Raw genomic sequence first — 22,374 nt, forward strand, 5'->3', positions numbered from 1 at the left:
CTGCATTGAACAGCGTGGCATGATTCAGAATAACAGAAGTTATTTTGAGTGTTCTCCAACAGAGATTTCTGGTCCCTGAACATCATGAAGGAAAAACAGTCTAAGCAAAAGCTACAAAAGCAAAACTGGTGGAATCCTAGACTTGCTTCTGCCACCATCCTAGGCAGGTTTGCCTGTCTTGGCTCAGTTTTTCCACCTGTTAAGTGAGGGGATAAGATTAGGGTGAACTCTAAGATCTCTTCCCACTCAGAAGTCTATGATTTATGTTCTATTGTTAAAAAAAAGAGGATGGGCTAGTGAATTTTACCAACGAATCCATAAAGTAAGTATTTTCAGTCGCCGCAGAGAAAGAATCCAGGTGTGACTTAGAACTACTGGTCAATATAAAGAATTTGCCACTCGGAGCTTCCCGTTTTTCTTAAGCATAAGTTGCATCAACCTGGTCACAGGAGTGGAATCTGAAAATGTCCTTTTGGTCCAGCCCATTCTCTTGCCAACCTGCAGACCGCACCAGGTAGATTTCTCTGTGTGACCCATGACACTGGAATGAAATTTATAACCAGGACCCACAGGGCCAGCTCAACTGCCCTCAGACCCCAGAGGGGCTCTCCACCTTGGGTCAAACATTCGGATTAGAGTTAAAAACTGTTCTTTCCCAAGTTCCATACCCAGACAACACTCATGTCTTCCCCACCGTCCTTTCTCCTGGCCTCCTTTACTTCCTTGTTCATTTAGACTGCCTCTATTCTGAATCGACTGTAGAGAGACTCTGTAGGACTGAGCTGCTCATGCACAGGTTTGGGAGTCAGACAGTCCTGGCCCTGGGTCCTTTGTGCTTACTTACACTGTGTGCTCAATAGCAAACCACTTGACCTCTCTTAGTGTGAGTTTTTTCATCTGAAAGACCAGAATGTAAATATTTTCCTTGCAAAGTTATTAGAAAGATTAAACAAGATATTACATACATAGCATTTAGCATAGTATTAGGCATAATTGCTAGGGACTCAAAACATTGAATCTATTCTTGTTATCTGTATAAAATAAGATCTTAATAAATATTTGTGAAACAAAGAAATAAAACAAAAACCGCTTCTTCAGAACATTCCAATGAAAGGTGATGAAGAGCATGCCGTGAAAATGATGAGACAGGGCAGCATTTTCCTGAAACTGTGTCTCAGATTGGTCGCAGGGTGGAAGGCGGAGCGTGTGACAGGTACGCGGGGATGTAGGCATGAACTCACCCCTGACCAGCCGTGGGGCAGGAACTGGCCCTCAGCCCAGTATTTCCCATTGATGAAGAAGAGCCCTGCAATCATGATGAACACCCACACGGCCAGGTTCAGCACGTTGAGGACGTTGTTGAAGCCCACAGAGTTCTTCACCCCCAGTGCGATGATGATGGTGACGATGACCGCGATCACCAGAGCCAGAAGGTCCGGGTATGATTCTTCACCTTTCCCTACGGGGAAAGACACGAGTTAATATTGTCCACCAAAGGGAAAAAAGGGCTGTGCGAGCTCCCAGCCCCACCCCAGGGCATCTGTGCTAAGCTCTGACAGGGGTGGTCAGTTTGTCACAGTGCGGGGAGGGGAGAGGGAGAGGGAACTGTGTGTGTGTGTGTGTGTGTGTGTGTGTGTGTGTGTGTGTGTACTCTGGGCCACAAGTGTCTATGTGCAAATGGGAAGGTTTGGGGATATAGGTAAGATGACCTGATATCCTGGACCAAAAATTGGGATACATGCTGTGACAATTACAACAGGGCCTGTGGAACCATGGTGTAGAACATGAGTGGTCAGGCTCGTCCTGGGACATTTGGGATGTATATATGGGTCTACCATGTTATTTGGAAAATGTTTGATCTTCATTGTTGTTCACTTTATAGTTCATGAATTTTCCTTTCCATTCTAGCAACCTTTCCATTATTTAGAAATTTTAAAATGTGTGGTTTTGAAAACGATTGGAAGAGGATGTTTTTTCCATTTATGTATGTGTGGTTGCCGAGAAAAGACCAGTGGACGCTCCCGGCCTGCTTGGTCTTGTCTGTTGGCCGGTGGACTCCTGCCCTCTATAGAGTGGAAAAGGCACTGCTTCAGCAGTCAGGCTCTTGAACTTCAGCTGTACTTTTGCTCATAACCAGAGAGGTCAACTTAAATGAAATTAAATTGCTATTAAGCACATGATGTAAGGAAGCACACAGGCCCCCGAGCCAGGACCGTTTGGCTCTTTGGGTAGCTGCCTCCTTTTTCTGGACCTCATCTGTCAAGCGAAGGGGTTGGAGGACGCTTTCAGACCTACCATTCTATGAAATCGGTATGCTGAGGAGATGCGGTCTTCATACTTTGTATCTTCTTATGGCATCTGGGTGCTTAGCATTTTAATTGTTAGCTACATAATATGTCCGCACTTAATCATTTGTGTGGTTAATATTGGCATATTAACTAGTTATTAACACGGAAATGTAGCACATGCAAAAGATAATTTAACACTTTTAGAGTGCCTACTATGTGCTTGGCAGGGTGCTAAGTGCTGGGAATAAAAAAGGACGAGTGAGACATAGCCCTACCCTCAAGGGGAGATATACCAGAAAACCAGGGTACACGCGGGCTGTAGAATATTCTCCACTGTAGAATATTTAGACTATTTCTAATTTTTTTGTTTGTTATTAGACATAGGGCTGTGATGAATATCTTTTTGTAGAAAGCTTTTATGGAGGTTAGACTGATTTCCTTAGGATAGATCCACGGGAAATAAATTAACTTTGCAAAACAAAAAAAGGACATATTTAAGGCTCTTGATACATTTTGCCAAACTGCATCATCGTGAAAGGGAGCCCATGTATTAGGCTCAGTAAGTTTGCATGTTGGGTAAGAGGATGTGGCAGTCTCACCCAGGCCGTTGAGGGTGCCCACGCTGTCCACCATCCAGCGGCTGATGGTGTGGTTAGCCAGCGAGTCAAACATGCTGCTCAGAGCGCTGGCGCCGGCCGCAGTGCCAATCAGATACTCCAGGATCAGGTTCCAGCCGATGAAAAACGCCACAAACTCCCCGACAGTCACGTAGCTGTAGGTGTAGGCTGACCCCGTGGTCTTGGGGACGCGGACTCCAAACTCTGCATAGCAAACACCTGCATGGGACAAACACACATGGATGGTGGACTTCAGGAAGTGAGCGAACCTCCTGGGGGCTGACCGTCTTGAGTAAGAAAACATTGGGACTATCTGGGATCTTAGGACGAATACACAAAGTTTTATGTGTGTGAACCAATCCAAAGTCAGCCGTAATGTATTCTAACCTCACGTCTGAAAACCATTTTAACCTGAATGCTTGAGAGGCAATCGGAACGGAATCTAATAAACTACTGTAAACTGATCTTCTTTATTTAGAGACATTCCCATTTGTTGTATGTATCTCTGTGATTGTTCCTTGGGTGTCAGATATCCTGAGTGAGCATGGGCCTAACTCATCGTGACCCCCTCAATTGCTGGCACCAGTGTTAGTTAGTTTATGTATAGCATTCTTCTCGTTCACTGTTACATATTGCCAAATGCGCTTCTCATTTGAGAGTGATCCATGAAAATCCTGTACGATATCTAGGAGGGACGATAAAAATGCAAATACAAATAAATGACTAGTTATTAACACGGAAATGTAGCACATGCAAAAGATAATTTAACACTTTTAGAGTGCCTACTATGTGCTTGGCAGGGTGATAAGTGCTGGGAATAAAAAAGGACGAGTGAGACATAGCCCTACCCTCAAGGGGAGATATACCAGAAAACCAGGGTACACGTGGGCTGTATACTGTAGAGGGCTCAATACTGCAGAGATATACAGGAACAATGAGAACAGAGATGAGAGACAAGTACCTCAGCTGGTTTGAGGTATATTAAGAAATTAACTGGGCATAGAAGGTGGAGAGAGGCAATGTGAAGTATTTGGATGGAAGGGATTGTGCATGAGGCTCAGGGAGGAAACGAGGCTGGGAAGGCCCACATCCACCAGAATCATGTATTGAATTGTAATTTCGATGGAGATCAGGAATCTGCATTTAAAAAACTCCCCACTTATATTTGAAAAACACTGGTATATTGCCTCATTCTTTGATGAAATTAGAGCTCAAATGAGAAAGAGACCAGGAATACATCAAACTTCTGGGAGTTGGGAGAATTTCCTACATTGTGCTAGGAACTCAGGGTGTGAGGCCAGTGGGTGGGGTACCAAGTTGGAGGACAGATATAGGAGAGCTTGGAGGGAACACAGCAGGAACAAGATGTGGAAGGATGTAGGCGAGAACTCACACTTCACCTTCAGTCCCAATTTTGTTAAGGACCAACACTGAGGTCTCTCATCACAAATCGGGGAACAATAGTTCACTCTTTTGTGAATAAAGACAGCAAATTTCTTTTCTCTTCTCTTTGTTTGAAGGGGGAGAAATCAATGCAAAGAAGCAAAAATAGAGATGTCAAGAGTAATGACACAATGAATGATTAAATGTGATTCCTTCTTTTTAGTGACAACAGTAGTCAGGGCGTCCATGTGGACGCAGCACTGGACCAGTTGGGCTGCGCTGTGGCCTCAACTCTTCCTGGAACCGGTTCCACCTTTTTACATTCAGTTTCCTTTTTTGTAAAATAAAGGAACTAGACTGGGATGCTCTCTTAAGGGTCTTCCTACTCTGTCACTCCAGGATTCTACCCGCTGTATTGGAACGTGCTGAAAAATATATTGAGCATAATCTAACTTTCCTTTTACCTCAATCATTATGCTGCTCTGTATGCTGGAGATGCTTTCTAGCAAAGCTGTTTGTCCCTACAGTAAATGGCCCAGGCTGCTATTTACTTTGAGTTCCTATGTCAGCCCCCCGCCTCCCCCTTTGTAAAAACAATTTTCCATCTCCTTCCTGGAGGTCAGACTCTAAGTTGCTTCTTCTTGTTGCTGTCAGACCTCCTCTTCTAAATTGCTGCTTCCAACACCCGATGTTTAAATTGTTAGAGTGAGTCTAAAATTAAGAGAAAGTGGTCTTCAAAGCAAGGCTTGAGGAAGTCCTCTGTGAGGAAATTACAGGGTGTGTGAGCACTAAGTAGGAGGACCTGGTGGTGGTATTTTCTCGCTTGGAGGACTTTTGTGTTCTCTTACCCTGAAGAGAGCTGTTTGCTCTTCTAGTGCAGCGTGAGGCAGGGATCAGGAGGCAGCCAACCTCTCTCTGGTGGAGGAGCCACAGCTTTACCCAGTAATTCTCATACGCCATGAGCTTCTTCTCTCTACACTTCTTGATCCCCCAACAATACACAAGGCTGACGAATAGAACTTTTTCCACGCAATGCTTTTGAAACATATCAATTTGCGAATTTAATTTGGAGAGCCAGTGTTGTGGTGTGTGCAATCAAATGTTGTCTGCCTAATATTTGATCTGCCAAATCGAATTAAAAAATACCCAGTTCACCATCAGAAGCCAATAGCCAGTACTTCAGTAGGTCTCGTGCAGGGAGCAGCCCCTCGCTGTCCTAAGTTGGGGGAAAAGGCCCTGGGCTGTGCTGAGTACAGGGACAGAGGGGATCCTAGCCGTTCTTTCCCAGGGTCCTGCTTGGATCCTGATGACTGAGTTTGGGGAAAACAGTGAGCACATCAATTAGGCACTAACACTTTAAGACAACTTGTGCTCTCAGAAAGCATTCTTTTGGACACATTGTAAGGCATTTTATAATATTTTTAAAATCCTTCTCATTTATTTGTATGTGGGAATCCAGGCTTTTAGTGGGCATTAGAGAGTATCCCACCTGGTACTGAAGCTTGGCAGTGAGGAGCGAGTGATTTTAACCCCAAATATCCTGAAAACATCTGGAAAATCTTGTGAACCATTCAACTATTTTCAGATATCTGATGTGTAAGAGAGAAATTCAAGTGTAGCTTTCTAACTGCATAAGAAATAAAAACCACTGACAGGGAAATCTTGTTTTTGTCCTAGATTATGTCGTAACTGAGTGTCCAAGGGCAATTGACTTACCTCACATGGATAAAACGAGGGGGCCAATTACGTAAGATTTAGGGTCCCTTCTATCGCTATCATTCTTTGGTTTCATAGCTAGAGTCAACTCTTAATCATCTGAGTCAATGGGGGAAGCTTTGGGGAAAATACTGCAAACTAGTGGTTCTCACCAGAGTTGGTACCGCCTTCTAGGGTTCAAATTCTTGAAATCTTTAGGGGTGCTTATGGTTCTCATGATAACTGTGGGCACAAGCTGCATTAAATAGGCAGAGGTCTGGGCTGTTAGAGATTCTGCAAAGTGTGGGACTCTCCCAAAAAATTAAGCCTTGTCCTGTGTCTTACATATATGTAAAAATCCCTAAGGACATTCATGCAAGTAAAAACCAGTTTTTAATTTCTGAGCCTGAATTTATCTCCATTTTACGTATTAGGACAAAGCATTATTTTTTCATAGCTTTATATACAGTAAATTTTCCAAGATTGCAACAACTGGGAAAATTGAGGGACAGTTGTAATTTGTTCTGTTTGGAATTTACCAAGAGATGGTCATCATTTTGGAAAAAACCACACCATCCACAGCAACATAACTCATGGTCTTTGGACACCAAACAGCACCACTATGTGAGTGTGCATTTGTAGCAGTTGTGTTTGTAGTCGTTGTACAAATGATGGCAAACATCTGATGACTTCATTATGTCCCCCAATGGGCTTATGCTCCAGCATTCACATTGAAATAATATTGTTCTTATTAGAAGTTACTTTTTTATCTTTTATACTCAGGGTATATTAATTTAAAAATAACAGTAAGTGTGTAGGAAGGTAATATTATCTTGAGTTTGTATTTCACAATAGTAAAGGAGCATTGCGAAGTATTTATTACCTAAAGTTGATTTGGTGTACTGGGTAGAGAATCACTGTTCCCAATGAGAGATAAATGTATAAATAATCTTTGCTCAATTTAGTAATGCATTAAGAAAACTTCTTTCCCCAGAGTTACCTTCCTAATCATATTCACCGGTGCTATTGTCAAAGTGATTTCTCATTCCTTGGCCACCCATCAAGTGATTGCAGAAGGAGAGGCATATTGATTCAAAAAGGATAACCATGTAGCTGGAGAAAATCAATATAGAGTACAATGCTGAGGTCCAGATGGCTATCAGTGAGCGACTGCACACTGTAGACCACATGATGGAAGTTTTCCCATTAGAGTTGTTCATAGATAGTAAGTCTAGGTCTTTGAGAAATATGGAGGATGCATTATAGCAGGCTGGAGGGAATATGAGTAATTTCTCACAGTCTGCGAATCTGATCTCCTTTTCAATTACCCACTCTTGAAGTATATTATAAATATACCTCTGTTTTCATTTTGTCATATCCCTAGTGCTTTGTTTTATTTTTATACCTTGAAATATTTTTGGTTAAATTGACACATTGCCAGCCTAAAAAGCAGTCAAACTTAAGACTCACGCATTAAAAAGAGGGTTGGGACAAGATACCAGGAGATTCCATATTTGAAATATTCTTTATCAATCCTCTCTTGTATACCCCAAATGATGTACGATTTGGGGTTCCGAAAAATTTAGTCCCTTTCAATATGAATTCTTCCCAACTCAGAGAGTCTATGGTTCATTCATTTCTAGGCATAATAGGCCAGCCTTTGGTTAAATACTCCCGGAGAGCCCACAAGCAATGGTGAACTTTCCAACTGTCCCTAAGACAGGGCCTGTCATGCGGGAGACCCTGCTCGCTGCGCCATTTGTCATGCGGGAGACCCTGCTCGCTGCGCCATTTGTCATGCAGGGTGTCACGCGGGGTCTCTGCTCCCGCTCCCCATACAAGAACGCAAGATATGGTGAGGCCAAAAAGGAACACCCACGGAGCCATAGGTAGGGGAGTCATACCACTATATTCTCTCTGGCGGCACTATACTCTCACTGGAGGCTGGATCCACACTGTCCGCAAACCGCCATCCACGCTTGCCAGCCCAGCCACCATCTTCTTGCTAGCCCCCATTCTTTCTCTCTCTCTTCTAGCATAGCCACAGCAGTTATATTAGTGGCCAATGGCTCACTGGTTACAGCTGACGGCCAACTAGCCACAGCTGATGGCCATGCAATCACAGTTGATAGCCATTTACCACCTGAGCCAGGCACCTGTCTATGTGAGGCCGAGAGCCTGGAAACTTCTTTCTGGGGCTCTGTCCCCACAGGGCCACACAATAGTAAAGATAATCACTACATGTGCCTCCTTCTCTAATTTCATCCTGTCACTCACAGCCTGTTCTGCTTCTCTGTTCCTCTCTTAGAACCAGGAGGCCAGTATTCTCCAACCTAGGAGGGTGTAAAGGAAAGGAGAAAGATGCAGCTGAGAGTAAGGAAAGGCAGCAAAGGGTTTCTTCATTCAAAAAATCCATTTTCTCCCATATTCCACCATAGAAAGCCATTAGATAAATAAGTACTTTTTAAAAGTATACTTTCACCTGGAAAGATTAAATCTAGTGGTTATTCACACTCGAATGCTAATTACTCAGATAAAGAGAGGTTTCCCATTAACATGTAGTTTAATTTATCGACTAATTCCCTAACCTACTTATCAACTGATTTACCAGTTTCCTAAATAACTTGTGACTTCCTAATGTCCTTCCTTTATGTGACACACATTGCTAAGTGCCTACTAAATTGATCACTTTGGTGACTACCAGAGACACAAGTGGTAAGTAAGGGAAGTCTCCTGACTGTGAAGCATCTATGTTTCAATTGGGAAAGAGTTTAATAAACAGACGATACCACGTGGCCAGTTTTAATACTGTAGAGTATTTATGAGGGGCTCTTGAAGCTCTGTGGGTGAGTGTGGTTCTCAGGGAGCAGGGGTCTTTGGTGGCTGCGGGCGTGTTAAGGAAGGGGGAGGCTTTGAGCCACATCTTAAGGGTGAGCTGGGCTTTGCCAGGCAGAAAAACATGGGAAAGGTCATTTCAGGAGATGAAAAGGCATAGCTGGAATGACACATGGAAGCTTACTTTAGGGTTTGAGGACCCTGAGTCTGCAGAGGTGAACTGTTATCCAACGATTGAGAGGGTGGGACCTTTTCAACAGATTGAGTGAAGGTAGCTGAAAAGGACTGGACGGTTCATGTATTTCTGTAGTTTTAAAACTTTGTCTTGGTCGTAAAACTCTTTTGCACACAAAGTCTTATTTGAGAGCCTAATACATAACTAAGTAAAAGCACGGCAGCTCTGTTTGAAGAGGGGTGGGAGAACTGAGGCTGGCCTACCCAGGAATCCCCCTCACCCCACACCTCCCCCAAACCTCTGACCCTCCTCTGTGGACCCACAGGTCTGTAGTGAGCATGGCATGGGGTTGGGGTGTCAATTGTTCATTGGGTTTGTTCTTTTACCTCAGATGATGCATCTGAGCTCCAGACCTGAAGTTGTATATTCAGTTAGTGACAGAGCTGAGCTAGAATGGAGATCTCCTGATATCCAATTCTAGGAGCTTTAAATTCATTCATTCATCCAACACATTTATAAGGTACCATCTCTGTGATTCTATGTTAGCTTTTCGGGACTAAAAGATGAACAGGAAGAATACTGTTTATGTTTTTGTGTGCTTCTTATAGTCTACTGGATGAGGCAGACCAGAAAACCAACAATTACAACAAAACAAGAAAGGAGCTCTTGGTTGCAGGTGGGTGGGAGGGAAACACATGAGCTGCGCTAAGGAACTGCAAAACTGAGTTTTGAAGTAAGGTCTTTGGACAGCCAGAGGACTGTTCAAAGGCAAAGCGGGTATCAGGAGATGAGAAGGAGTAAAGGGAGGTGTCTAAGAAAACAATTTGCCAGCTCTGCAGTTTGATTCATGCCTCTGGGATCAGTGTCATGGTGACTGTTGCTCAGAGGGTCACTCCCAGAGGGTCTTGCTTTGTGTGGTGGGCACAAGTTGCAGACATCAGGCCTGATGAGTTGTTTTGAACATACTGTATCCTATAATAAGCACTTCATCCTGGGGAAGTAGGAAGGTTGGGGTGGGCTGATCTGGCAAATGGACGAGGTCACCGATTCCTCATCCACGAAGACAGCTCCTCCTGAGTGTCAATTACCTATCATTTCCCAGACACATGATGGAGTCAGCTGTCGGACTATACCAGCGCAACTCACCACTTAGGCCCAAACATATCCTTAAGAAAGTCCTCACCAAAGATAGCATTTTGCCGAGATGCTTATTACCCATTTCCTCCTCATTTTCTTAGTTTTTCTTAAAACATCTTTGTTCCGTTTGTATATTCACAGCAGGACTAAGCCATGTCATCTGTACAGCTATGGTTGCTTAAATGTAGATTGGGAATGGGGTGTAAGGAGAACCCACAGGACCTCAGAGAGAAGCAGAGCTTGAATTCTCTTAGAAATGTTTGTGTGCTCTGTGATGCTGAATTCCAGGTGGTGGGTGATGAAGTGTCCCTATCATTGCTGTCCCTTATGAGAAGCAGGTTGCTGGATTCTGAGACTCAGCGACTCAGCCCTGCCATGTGCTACAGGACCCTGTGATCTGTACCGATGTCCTCTTCCCAAGGTTTTTGATTAGCCAAGAAAACTGTGGGTTTCTTTTTGAGGGAGTAATCCATCAGGTTCTTTCTCCCTCCCATCTCACTGCTACTGTCCCTTCTCCCTGAGCAACCGTGGCCACTCACCTGTCAGTGAATCCCGGGCAATTTTTACAAATGTGTCTGGAAGAAAAGCAATTTGTCTGGGAATGCCTAGGTTTCTTGGCGTCGAAGAAGAGACTTATAATTTTTCTGCCAAGGCAGGCCCCAGGTGGATGCTAACAGCCTATGTTTAGGGGATGGACGGCATCTTTAATCAGGGTGTGTGTGACACTATTAGTTACTAAACCTGACAGGGCTCGAATTAAAGTTGGGTAGGGCGCCGAAAGAGAGCTAGAAAGTTTCCCAAACCACAGCGCTAATATATCAACATATAAACAGGAAGGAAAGAAGCTGCCCACATAGTCAGAGAAGTGACCCCTGAAACAGGTCAAGGAAGTTTAATCATTTGCTGATTAAATGTGACCAGACCATCTATTTAACTCTCTTCTCCAGATGTTCCTCAATGAAAATATTTCAGAGGTTATTCAAGGCCTGATGTCTGTTTCTGTAACAGTTCCCATAACATGACAAATTCGAGTATTATTTTGTCTGATCATGCTATTGTTAAGTGTTTTACTTTATTGCTTTATCAAATGATGACGAAGATGGCAATAATAATAATGATCATGCGATTGCTTCCAATGGAAGAACGCACAGGGTTAGCTGTTCTCTCAGGTCATCTTCTGACCCAGCTGGGTCTCTCTTCATGGCTGAGCTAGCAGAGGAGCTAGAACTGCCTTTTTCTCTGCTCTTAACATTTTTACGTAGGTGACCTCAGGTTAACATCACAGGCAACCTTGGAGAGGAAAAGACTTTACAAAGGGAAAGGCAAAGGCATGTGTTTTGGAATCTACCTATGCCAGGCCCGTTGTATGATTCCTCACCTGACGCTCAGGTGAGCTGTGAGGGAATGCCGAGGCCTCTATCAGCACCCCCTCTTTGCTTTGGGAGACGTAGTGAGGTGTTGCAGGAGCCATACAGCCTCTGAAGAGAGCCCCAGAGAGTGGTTATGACAGTTAAAGAGAATGCACACAGATCACGCTGCCCAATGCCTGGCACACAGTACATGCTTAATAAGTGGCAACTAAAATTATTACCAATCGTGGCCTTGAGCAAGTCATCTAATTCACTGAGCCCTAGTTTCCCCATCTGGAAAATGGTAATGATGACATCTACTGTGCAGGTTGCTACAGGTCTTCAGGAATACATGTGTGGTTCCTGGCATACAGTGGGCCCTCCTCCAGTGGGAGCTGTGGCTATTATTACACATGAGAAAGAGCAATCTCAGGGAGTTTTACTTAGCATTGCTCTGGAATGTTTACACAGGAGCCTTTGCCTTGGAGGTGGGATTAAAGGGGTTGGAAGCAAGTATTGTGGGCTGATGGTTTTATAGACACAGCATTGGCAGGGATATCAGAAATTATCTAGAATCTGGACCAAACCCTATATGTGCTCAATTCACTTCTAAAACAGAATGGAAACATTTCTTCTTAGGTTTTAAGTCTTTAATCTAGAAACATCTGTTCTATTCCACAAATCCAGTTAGAAATGGTGAGGTGAAGAGAAATTTCCCATTTTCTAGCTCAACCTTTCTTTATGAGACCTGTAGGCCCTTGTCCAGATGACTCTGATAGCTGGGATAAAAAGGCTTTGTGCAGAAGGAAAGGACAGTGGGAGTTGAAATGACAACCAGCAAGGCTCTCTCACCCAAATGTTTTGCAGCTCATCACTCTCCAGGAGTAGGTAGTGTCCCATTTCTAAAGCAGATGAAAGTGGCACCAATAGAGATGGCAGACCTAAGGAGCTTCTGTGAGGGGCCCAGGCTGCCACTCCTTTGCCCTGAGAATTTAATGGACAGAGTTAAAGACGAGCACCATAAACCCTCGTGTGGTATCCTCAGCCCACTTGAGGAGCAGGTGGGACCGAGATTCCACTGGCATGGGCTGCATTTTTAGCAGATGCCCAGGGGGGTGAGACACAGTGAATCTTTTGTGGGGCTGGATCTGTTCTCTGAGGACCTTCCTAGAGACATCATAAACCCCTCATACAAGGGGTGCCATCTTGACTTCTTCCCAAACTGGACCAACATACAGGGAGGCTGGAGCAGGGCCAGAGACCCAGGATTTAGGAGATGGTTGGAGCGAATCTTTGGGCACAGGGATTTGGTTACAGCTCCTACTTCTAGTTCTCCCCACTCCTCTGATAAAAACACCTACCACTTTCACCTCCCTCTTTTTCCCCTCTCGTTTCCTACTCCAAGGTCCTCAAAACTTTAAAAGAATTTAGCCTTCTATAGGGCATAAGTGTAAAATGTGTATTTTAAGGAGGAAGTGTTGCTACCTACTGGTCTATGAGGATGGAAAGATGGTGTGTGCTTGGTACTTGGTACTGTGCACAGTATCTGTGCATACCTGACAAAGACCCGCGGGTTACTGTTCTTCCTAAGATTCTCACCTAGATGGTCCTGATATATTGTTTCCAAGTGGGCAGTCCCTATTGAGTGCAATGACAATGGTGACAATGACTTTTCTGCAATTCGACTGTAGTAATGAGAGCAGTGACTCCTTTGGATATGTTGGTGGCTTCTTTTTTATATCTTATTTTACTTATTTATTTTCTTTTAACATTTTTTTTTTATTAGGCTTCTTGAAAGAGGAATTCCCCCAAGGCAAACATCAGTGCTCTTGGCTGATTTATAGTATCGAGTGCTTTCATAATGAAAACACTCTTTGCAATGTTTGCAAAGGAGTAGGCATTTATATTTATGTTTCACCTGTAAGAGAAATTCATTAGACTAGTATTTTCTTAAAAAGCCTAAGAAATTATAAGCTGGGGTATTTATAAATAAAGTTTCAAGATAAATAAATATAGCCAAGGGCTATTATTAAATTTATTCCAAAATAGAAAGTTCCTAGAGAGTTGATAGGATCTAAAGATATGTTTGTGTGGATATGTGTATATGAAAATGTGTATGTATGTATGTTTTCAACTACTTTGCAAGGGATTTTTTGGGGGCCAGATCCATGAAAATGGCCAGTGGTGAAGTATAGTATGAAATGTTTGTAATGCATATTAACAGATCATTGCTTTTCACACATAGCTACTCACAGGCACTCAGTAAAGCACAGCACGGATTGTGTCCAGGGTGGATGCATTCCTTGGGTTGTTAAATCCAAGATGCATTCTGCTGCTTGCTATTCCTGCTTCTCCATGTCAACACTTCCCTTTGCATTGTGATGTCTGCCTACACTACAATCCAGACGCTGCCACTTCTAATCCGTAGGTGGCCAACGGGAATGGCCTTTTATGAGTATTTCTGCAGCATGTGACCCAGGGCTTACATCTTCATTTTCTTGTGTAAGGAGCTGTTCTACTCCTACTCCTCTGCCCACTTTTTTTCTTTTTCCACCGTTGCTTCTTATTTCTGTTCTCCATCTGTCTATAGGCATTTGACAAAGTTCTGCCCTTAGCTCTTTTCTCTGCTTGCACCCTTTGCTTTGGTGATCTCACCCCCGGCCAGGGTCAGTGGAATTTGCCGGGAGCTTCCTGAGTCCCTTGATAGTCATGGCCCCTTAGCATCAGCATCTGTGACCTCGCAGTGTGAGGAGGGGTGCGAGTGTTCAAGTAGATGTCCTGGCACATGCAAAGGCCCTGAGCTGTGTGGTCAGCCACTTAGGCTGCCCTGTACCAGGCCTCTGAGGGCGAGGGCTGGTGCTTGGTACGACTCCTCTCCATGGGTTTCCATTGGCACTCCCGTCGCAAACGGCTGTCCTGTGGCCATCGCGCCTTACACATCTCTAGCACCTATTTCAGTGCACAGAGCTGAGGCTGCTTAAATATCATTTGTTCAGAGAGACTACTTTGCCATGGTGCCTTGTTAACTTCCTTATAGCACTAATCACAATTTTTAATTATTATATGTATTCATTTGCTTGTTTTCTGCCGCATAGTCCCTTTTTATGTTTTGAAGCACAGCTTTTTTTTTTGAAAGGGGTTGTCCCCATAGGGATGACCGTTCCTCTTGGGCAAATACCTTCAGAAGTAAGAGTATGCGCTGTGTACAAAATTCACCTGGAGAAAGGGTTCATCTGGGGTAGGAGGCAGGCCTGCTAGCTCCTAAGCTAGGTCTGCACCGAGGGCCTTCAGAATCTGAACCAGGGACTGCTCATTTGCATAAGGACACACCCAGCCTCGTGCAGTCGGAGACCTGGCCAATAGTAGTGGTAAGAGTGAGCATCACAACAACAAATATTACTGAGCATGTATATGCGCACCGGCCATACTAAGCCCTTTACGTACCCGATCTTAATCATTACAAGATGGTTATGCTGCAAAGGCTAATGTTATTTACATTTACAGATGATGAATCCAAGATCTGGACAGGTTGTCAGGACTTCCCAATCTTTTCCACCTGACACAACAGACCTAGCTAATGATACTATTTGTATAGAGATGAGAAGGAGGTCACGTATCAAGGGGCGAGGATGCACAGGAAGAGGTGACTATCCTGGGGCCTTTGCCGCTTTCTAGCTATCTGAGGGCTGAGGGAGCAATGCCTTGGCACACCTATCATTTGGGGGCAGCTCTAGGTTAAGTGTATTTCCCAAGTCACACAAGTAATAAATGATAGAGCAGGGCTTGAAGTGAGGTAGATCAGCTACAGGAACTAATTGCAACATGGGGTTGGGAATCTGTGTGTGTGTGTGTGTGTGTGTGTGTGTGTGTGTGTGTGTGTGTGTAGGGAGGGGAGTTGAGACACTCAGTCTTTCTTTACAAATCTTTCCCCTCCCTGCGTCCTTTGTTCACTCCGTCCCATACAGGCAATGTAATCCAACCTCTTCACTTTGCAGAGGTGGCAAGTGAGGTCAAGAGACATGCTCGTCTGCCATGGGTCCCGATCTGCTGAGCGACAGAGCTGGAACTCCATCTCAGGTGTCCTGACTTCTGATCAGGGGCCTAGTGGCCCCTGCAGCGCTCACAATTGTTTCCCAGGTGCCTGTCTTCTTTCTTCACTTCGATGTCAAGCTCTTTATCTTGGAGTTTTTCCTGTGCTCGGCAGCACCTCTGCCATGCTCAGCCCAGAACAGGTGGCCAGCGCCTCCCACAGCCATGCCAGGCGCTTCTGGTAGGCACTGTCCACTCTGCCAGGCGCTGTAGAAGAGGTAAAAGAAACCCAGGTTCTCCTGGGTTTGCTGGAGGAAACTCAATTTCACAATCAGCAATTTGAGAAACTTGCAAGTTTCTATTAAAATGTGCTCACCTTCTCTGAACTGGTAACTGACATCCTTCCTACCAGGCTGTCACTCAGCTCTGTATAGAAAAGTTACATGCACTTCACAACACCTTTCTCACTGCTGACAGGTGACAGAAAGGCACTGAGCTTAGAAGTCATTTTTATGACCTGGGTTACAAAGTTTTGAGCTAGGAAAGTGCTTTCCTAATCAATAGAATAGAGTGAGCAACAGGCTCTTTTGAAACCCTACTAGGAATGAGGGGTTCCTGGATTCATTTGATTCTTTTTGGCTAGTTTTTAAATGTTGGGCATGTGCATCTGCATGAAGCGGCTTGGGGGTAACAGTCTTTGGAGCTAGGCAGAATTCAATTTAGACTAGGCATTTCCCACTGAATGCCTTGTGGCCCTGGGCAAATCACCTAACCTCTCTGAGCCTCAGGTTAGTCCTCTGCAAAATGACTATAATAATGGTACTTACTTTGTAGGATTTTTTGGGAGATTATGCAACTCATGTTCAGTTAGTGCCAGGCACATTACAAGTCCTCAGTGATTTAGCTAATATGATTCATCACAAAATAGAAACACTGACATCCACCTAGCAGGGACATCGACAGGATTAAAGGAGGTGATGTATGCACAGTACCTGGGGCACAGCATTTGCCTAATAATAATAATAATAATAAATGATAGTAATAATAGCAATGCCTAATATTTATTGAGTGTTTAATAAGTTATATCGTAGATACTTTACAAACATTAGGGGTAGCTGCTATCATTATCAAGATTTTAATAGGTAGCTGTATATTTGGACACTATTTTGGAGAACTCCTCTTCAGAGGCTTGCAGACTGGCGTGCATTTGTTCATCTTTGCACTTCCTCCGCACACTCTCAATATTTCTGCCTCTCACACCCCCCCACTGTGGTTAAGAGTAGTTCTCAGGTATATTTGGGGGAACAAATAAATGCAAGTTTGTGGAATGAAGGAGTGATCCCAGATTACTGAGAATGGGTTGCAAAAGGACCAACCCTCTCTCTTGGTGTTCACCTCTCAAGGCTTCCATTTGAGGAGGGGAAATTAGTTCTTTTCGATAAAACAAAATAAGGAAACTCACCAGACTAACTAAGTAAACTTCAGAAATATCCCTTAGTCATGAAAATCCAACCTGAGATGGATACTGGAATGGGGAGACTCTGCTTAAGCTTTGCGGAGTTCCACAGAACCAGCCCAGGGAGGAGCTTAGGAGCCTTGACTGTGGGAAAGGCATCTGCTTGACAGACCTCTGCTCCCCTTACCACCTCCCCAGGGACTCAGGCACCGTGGGCTCACCTGATGATGACTCAGAAGATGCTAAAGAGCAAATGAGGATGATAGGAAATGTGAATTACAAACTCTGGTGAGTGCTAACCCATAGACTAAGAGTGCCAAGAAAAATGCTACTCAGTGGGATGCTTCTTTATTGCCTTTAGACCCTTTTCAATAATTGCAACTTATTAATCCACATCTACGGTAATGAGAAATATTGGCTTCAAGGATCTCAGGGAGGCTTTCTGAAATGGAAAACCATGAGTTTTGAAGTCCAACCGTCTTAGATTTGAGTTCTGGCTCTGCCACTAAATATGTGCCTGCCTCTCAGGAAGCGACTCTAACCTCTGACCGTCTGGCCCCTCATCTGAGGGCAGAACTAAAACCTCAGATGGAAAGGAGGTGCTCCATGAAAGCACTGTATGAAGTGTCCTGCACACAAAAGTTAGTTGACTCCCTCACGTGGGGTTCTGCGGGGGTCCTTTTTACTGGAGTTTTCTGTTTCTACTTTCACTTTCTGTCACCAGAGCAGTGTTGTACATTTATTATTCTAATGACACTATTTCAAAAACATTCTCATTTATTCTGTGTTTTTTTCTCAGCTAGAAAGAGCACTTATCCTCAGCCTCCCCATCCACGCATGCCCAAATCTTCTCCATCCTGAGCTTCCTTTTGGCATCCCCTATCAAGGCCTACAGCCTCATAATCTCTTCTCTGTTCTACACAGTATGTGCACAACCAGTGTCTCTACCTCTCTTCTCCCCCCACTGCTACTAAAATACAGATCTGGCCATGCTGCTGAACTTCTCAGGGACTACAGAATTATATCTAACCTTCTTGGCTTGGTCCCCAAATCCCTCCTCTTAGAACCAATTTTTTTAGTAAATTATCTTAATGGACCATTTTGTTCAAGGGTGATAGTCTTTGGAGAATGGCCAGGATGAATTTGGGAGGGAGCTAGAGAGAAGCAAACTGCTCTGGATAAGATACGGACAAGAGTCTTCGGGCTTGACAGTGACCAGGCTAGGGAGTTTGAAGGAGCAAAGCTGCTCATTAATGGAGCTGGAGGCTGGAGCCAAGACTTTCTCTAAAGGCAGGGAGAATTGGAGGGTCCTATATTCAGTTGTAAGTTTGCTGTCTGTTGCAATGGACTGCACTGTCTCTCCCATCTCTGGCCCAAACTTTCCATAAATCCACTGCACATACAACCTTGCCTTGCTGATGCTCAGAGGAGAAACGATTGTGGTGTCATCTGGTTGAATGATGAGATAAAGAAAAGGGCCATCAGAAAGTGAAATGCAGAGCAGAGACAGAACCTGTGGAAGCAGAGATTCAGGTTTGGAAGAACGAGGAGAAACGTAAACCTCACTTCCCCCTTGGTTTATTGAGGGGGCTCTAGATTTTCTAACTGTGCATCACTGGGAATCAATTTTACTTAAATATTTCAGAAACAAATTGACCTCAGCAAATGGGAGGGCTTAGGGGTTACACATCCATTATAGATCTGGCAGTGACAGCCAGTTTTCCTTTCCTTTGCCGTCAACAGAACCTCTGTAATACTGAGGGTGGCAATATACCCAATCAGTAGACTACATTTCTCAGCCTCACTTGCTGTGGCGAAGTGTCCAGGTTTTAGTCAATGTAAGCAGAAGTTATAGGGAAAAACTTCTGAGAAAGCTTCTTTTAAAGGGGATAGAAGTGTAGGAAATGACCTGCCTCAACTTTCTGCTGTCCTTCCTGCCTTCTGGAACTCAGATGTACTGACTGGAGCTATTGCAGCCATTTTGGATCTTGAAGTCACCTTGAGGATGGAAGCCAAGCATCTGGATGGTAGAGCAGAAAGATCAAATAGCCAGAGTCCCTATGATGATGGAGCTATAATAGCATCCTCTCTCTCTCTCTCTCTCTCTCTCTCTCTCTCTCTATATATATATATATATATATATATATATATATATATATATATTTAAAGTAAAAGATAAGTGAAACTATCTCTCACTTTTAGTTTTCTATTGTATGCAATTAAACCTATTCCTAATCTGCTAATACAGTAGCAGAATAGCAAAGTGATTAAGGAGTGAGTTCTGGAGCCAGACTGCTTGCACTTTATTCCTTGCTCTGTCACCTCTTAAGCAGAAGTCTTAAGCAAGTTACCAAGCTTTTCCATTTGCTCATCTTTAAAATGAGGATAAGAACTTCACTTGTCATATAGGGCTTTTGTGAGGATTAAGCAAAACAATATGGTAAACACTTAGAACTCTTTTGGTACATAGTAGGTCCTCAATGGTAGCTGCTGCTGTGACTATTACTATTATTACTACTATTATTGCCATAGTTACTTGCCAGGTTTGGTGTTCATCTCCATCAAAAAGCGATGGGTCCTTTAGGGTAAAGACAATTTCTTATTTATTTTTGGGACTGCCCCAGGATTATATGATGGGTACCTAATACATCTTTATTGAGCTATATCTTATTAGATATTTCTTATGAGTAGATGATAAAAATTACTGGCATTGTGCAGCAGTCAGGGTACCGATGCTGTGTACGCATACTGTCATTTAATCCTTACCAAAACCATTTGAGATACGGGCTTGAAGGGGGATTGTAGAAAGTGGATGAATTTAGAAGTCATTCAGACTTATATTTTGTTTGAGGTTCAATTTTAATAATACTAAAAGAGAACTGGAATAAACTTAGAAAAAAGTTAAACCCGCCATCCTTCATATGAACTCAAGTTTGCAGGAGCCTCTTGGGAAAGGTTGCTTTTAACGGTCAGATGTCATGGTGGCTTTGCTTTATGTTTCATCCCAGCCAACTGAATTGGAGAACCTCTGTAAACCATCTCGCCGCCATCCCTCAGTCTCTCAACAAAGCTGTTAGGTGGGAACCAGGCAGAAAAACCATTTCCCCTATCTAGGTTACTTAATCTGATATACACAAATAGGTTTTTAGGTTTGGTGATAGGCATGGGGTCTGGTTGTGGTCTGCTGAACTGATAAAGAGTAGATAAGAACTTTTGGACCAAGGGTAAATGTTACACCACGAGCTTCTGCCTCTGAAGTTTCCCTTTACTGTGACAGGGCTGTGAGCAGTTCTTGGGTAGGTGAAGGACAGGTAGGAGGATCTTGGAAAGTAATTGTAACTTGGGGTCTTGTCAAATTATAGAGAAAGTGGCTCTCTCTCCTCGTCAGATTTGTTTCACGTTATACGCTGGTTTGCGTGGCATGGGATATGATGCCAGGCGGCTAAGAAAATCTCTTAAGAATCTGTTAGTCACATAGTTTCTATCTTAACATACATTTCCTCTTCTTGTAAGTCATGGCTGCAGAGCAGTTAGGTTCTGGGTCCTGGAACAGAGCACTTCTTAACCCTGGCTTCACATTCAGATCCTCTGAGGAACTTAAAAATATGCCAACCCCTGGGCTCTATTCCAGTGCAGCTGAATTAGAAGAGCTGGAGGTGCAGCCTGAGCATCAGTATTTTTAAAAAGAAATAAACAGAAATTGAAAGAAAATTCAAAGATGAGCCATAAATAGGGAGAAAATATTTATAAAAACACGCATCTATTGTAATAAAGGTCTTGTATCCAGAAAATATAAAGAACTCTTAAAAGTTAATAATAAGAAAATGAGGAACCCAGTTAAAAATGGGCAAAAGATTTGAACAGACACTTAAAGAAGATATATGGACAGCAAATAAACACAAAAAACATTAGTAATTAGGGAAAAGGAAATTCAAACCACATTGAAATATCACTATGTACCTTTTAAAATGGCAAACAAACAAAACAACCACACACACATACACACACACACAAAACCACATGACAATTTGTTGGCAAGTGCTGGCAAGGAACAGGGCAACTGAAACTCACATATAGGCTGATGGTGAGAATGAGAAGTAATACAGCTACTATAGAATAACATTTGGCAGTTTACTATAAAGTTGATTATACACTTACCACAAAATCCCACAATACCCATTCTAGGTATTTACTCAAAAGAAATGACAACCGTGTTCACACAAAAAACTGTACACAAATATCTGTAACAGCTTTACTCATAGTGGCCCTAGACTGGAAGTAACCCAAGTGTCATTCAGCTAGTAAATGGATAAGCAAACTGTGCTGTAGCCATACAGTGCGATACTGCTTCTCAGAAATAAAATGGAACAACCCACTGATAGAAACAATATGAATTTATGTTGCATCATACTAAGTGAAAGAAACCAAACTCAAAGGGTTACACACTGAATGATTCCACTTATGTGACATTCTGGAAAAAGCAAAAGAATAGGGACAGAAAACAGATCAATGGTTGCCAGGGGTCTGGGGGAGGGAGCAGAGGAAAACTACAGAGGTAACATGAAGGAATTATTTGGGGGTAATGGGACTCTTGAGGTTATGCAATTGTACGTGTTGGTTGAACTCATAGGATTGTATATTTTAAAAAGTATATTTTATTGAGTGTAATTATAACTCAATAAAGCTGACCCACCACCCTTCCCCAATCCACTATTCACAAAAGAAAGTTCCCTAAGTGATTTAAATTCATAGTCAGGGTTGAAAGATAATGTTGGCACAACAAATTTGAATCTAGGTTCTGTTATTTACATTTCAATTTCTTCATATGTAAAACTGGAGATAATAAAACCTACCTTGAAGAGCTATCATGAATTTTAGATGTGATAATATATGGCAAGCTCCTAAAATGGGGTTTGGCACAAAATAGTAATAACAACTTATTTAGTGCTATATATCTGGAGGTATTATGACCATTTCCAAAGTGGAGAAACTGAGGCTCAGAGAAGTTATGGAACTTGCTAAGGTTTCACAGGTAGTCAGTGGGTGAGTCAGGTTCCAAGTCTAAAATTAACATTACTGATTATTGTACCACTGCTGAAATCTTAACTTCAAATATTCCACTCTTCACTTCACTTCTGTTCTAGCACACTTTCTCAATATTTTTATTTTAATGATTTCCTGAACTCACGGAGAACTCCAATCTCCATTGATCTTACCACTTCTCATGAATCACCACTACTGTTAGGTTCTCACTTTCAAGCTAGATCATGTGGCCCTGCACTATTTCCTTGGAAAACACTCCTAACCCCATTGCTTTTTTCTCTCTGCCTGGAAAGAAGCTAAACCTAGTTAATCCCAACGTTTTCATTTACTCCACTGTTGCAACCAAGCAGCCATTTATCCTGGAGAT

At 43.1% G+C, this 22,374-nt stretch overlaps 1 protein-coding gene across 1 annotated transcript in view; it reads right to left on the reverse strand.

Annotated features, from left to right (window-relative positions):
* SLC7A14 (solute carrier family 7 member 14) overlaps nucleotides 1–22,374 on the reverse strand; it is a 99,546-nt gene that overhangs the window by 25,455 nt on the left and 51,717 nt on the right. Inside the window, exons 3-4 of the mRNA XM_019735313.2 lie at nucleotides 2,888–3,124; nucleotides 1,242–1,459 (exon numbers count right to left, since the gene is read on the reverse strand). Of these exons, the coding sequence (XP_019590872.1) occupies nucleotides 1,242–1,459; nucleotides 2,888–3,124 (455 nt within the window). The remainder of the gene's footprint in view (nucleotides 1–1,241; nucleotides 1,460–2,887; nucleotides 3,125–22,374) is intronic.

The sequence above is a fragment of the Rhinolophus sinicus genome, linkage group LG01 (genome assembly GCF_036562045.2).
Source record: "Rhinolophus sinicus isolate RSC01 linkage group LG01, ASM3656204v1, whole genome shotgun sequence".
In the NCBI taxonomy this organism is placed as follows: Eukaryota; Metazoa; Chordata; class Mammalia; order Chiroptera; family Rhinolophidae; genus Rhinolophus; species Rhinolophus sinicus.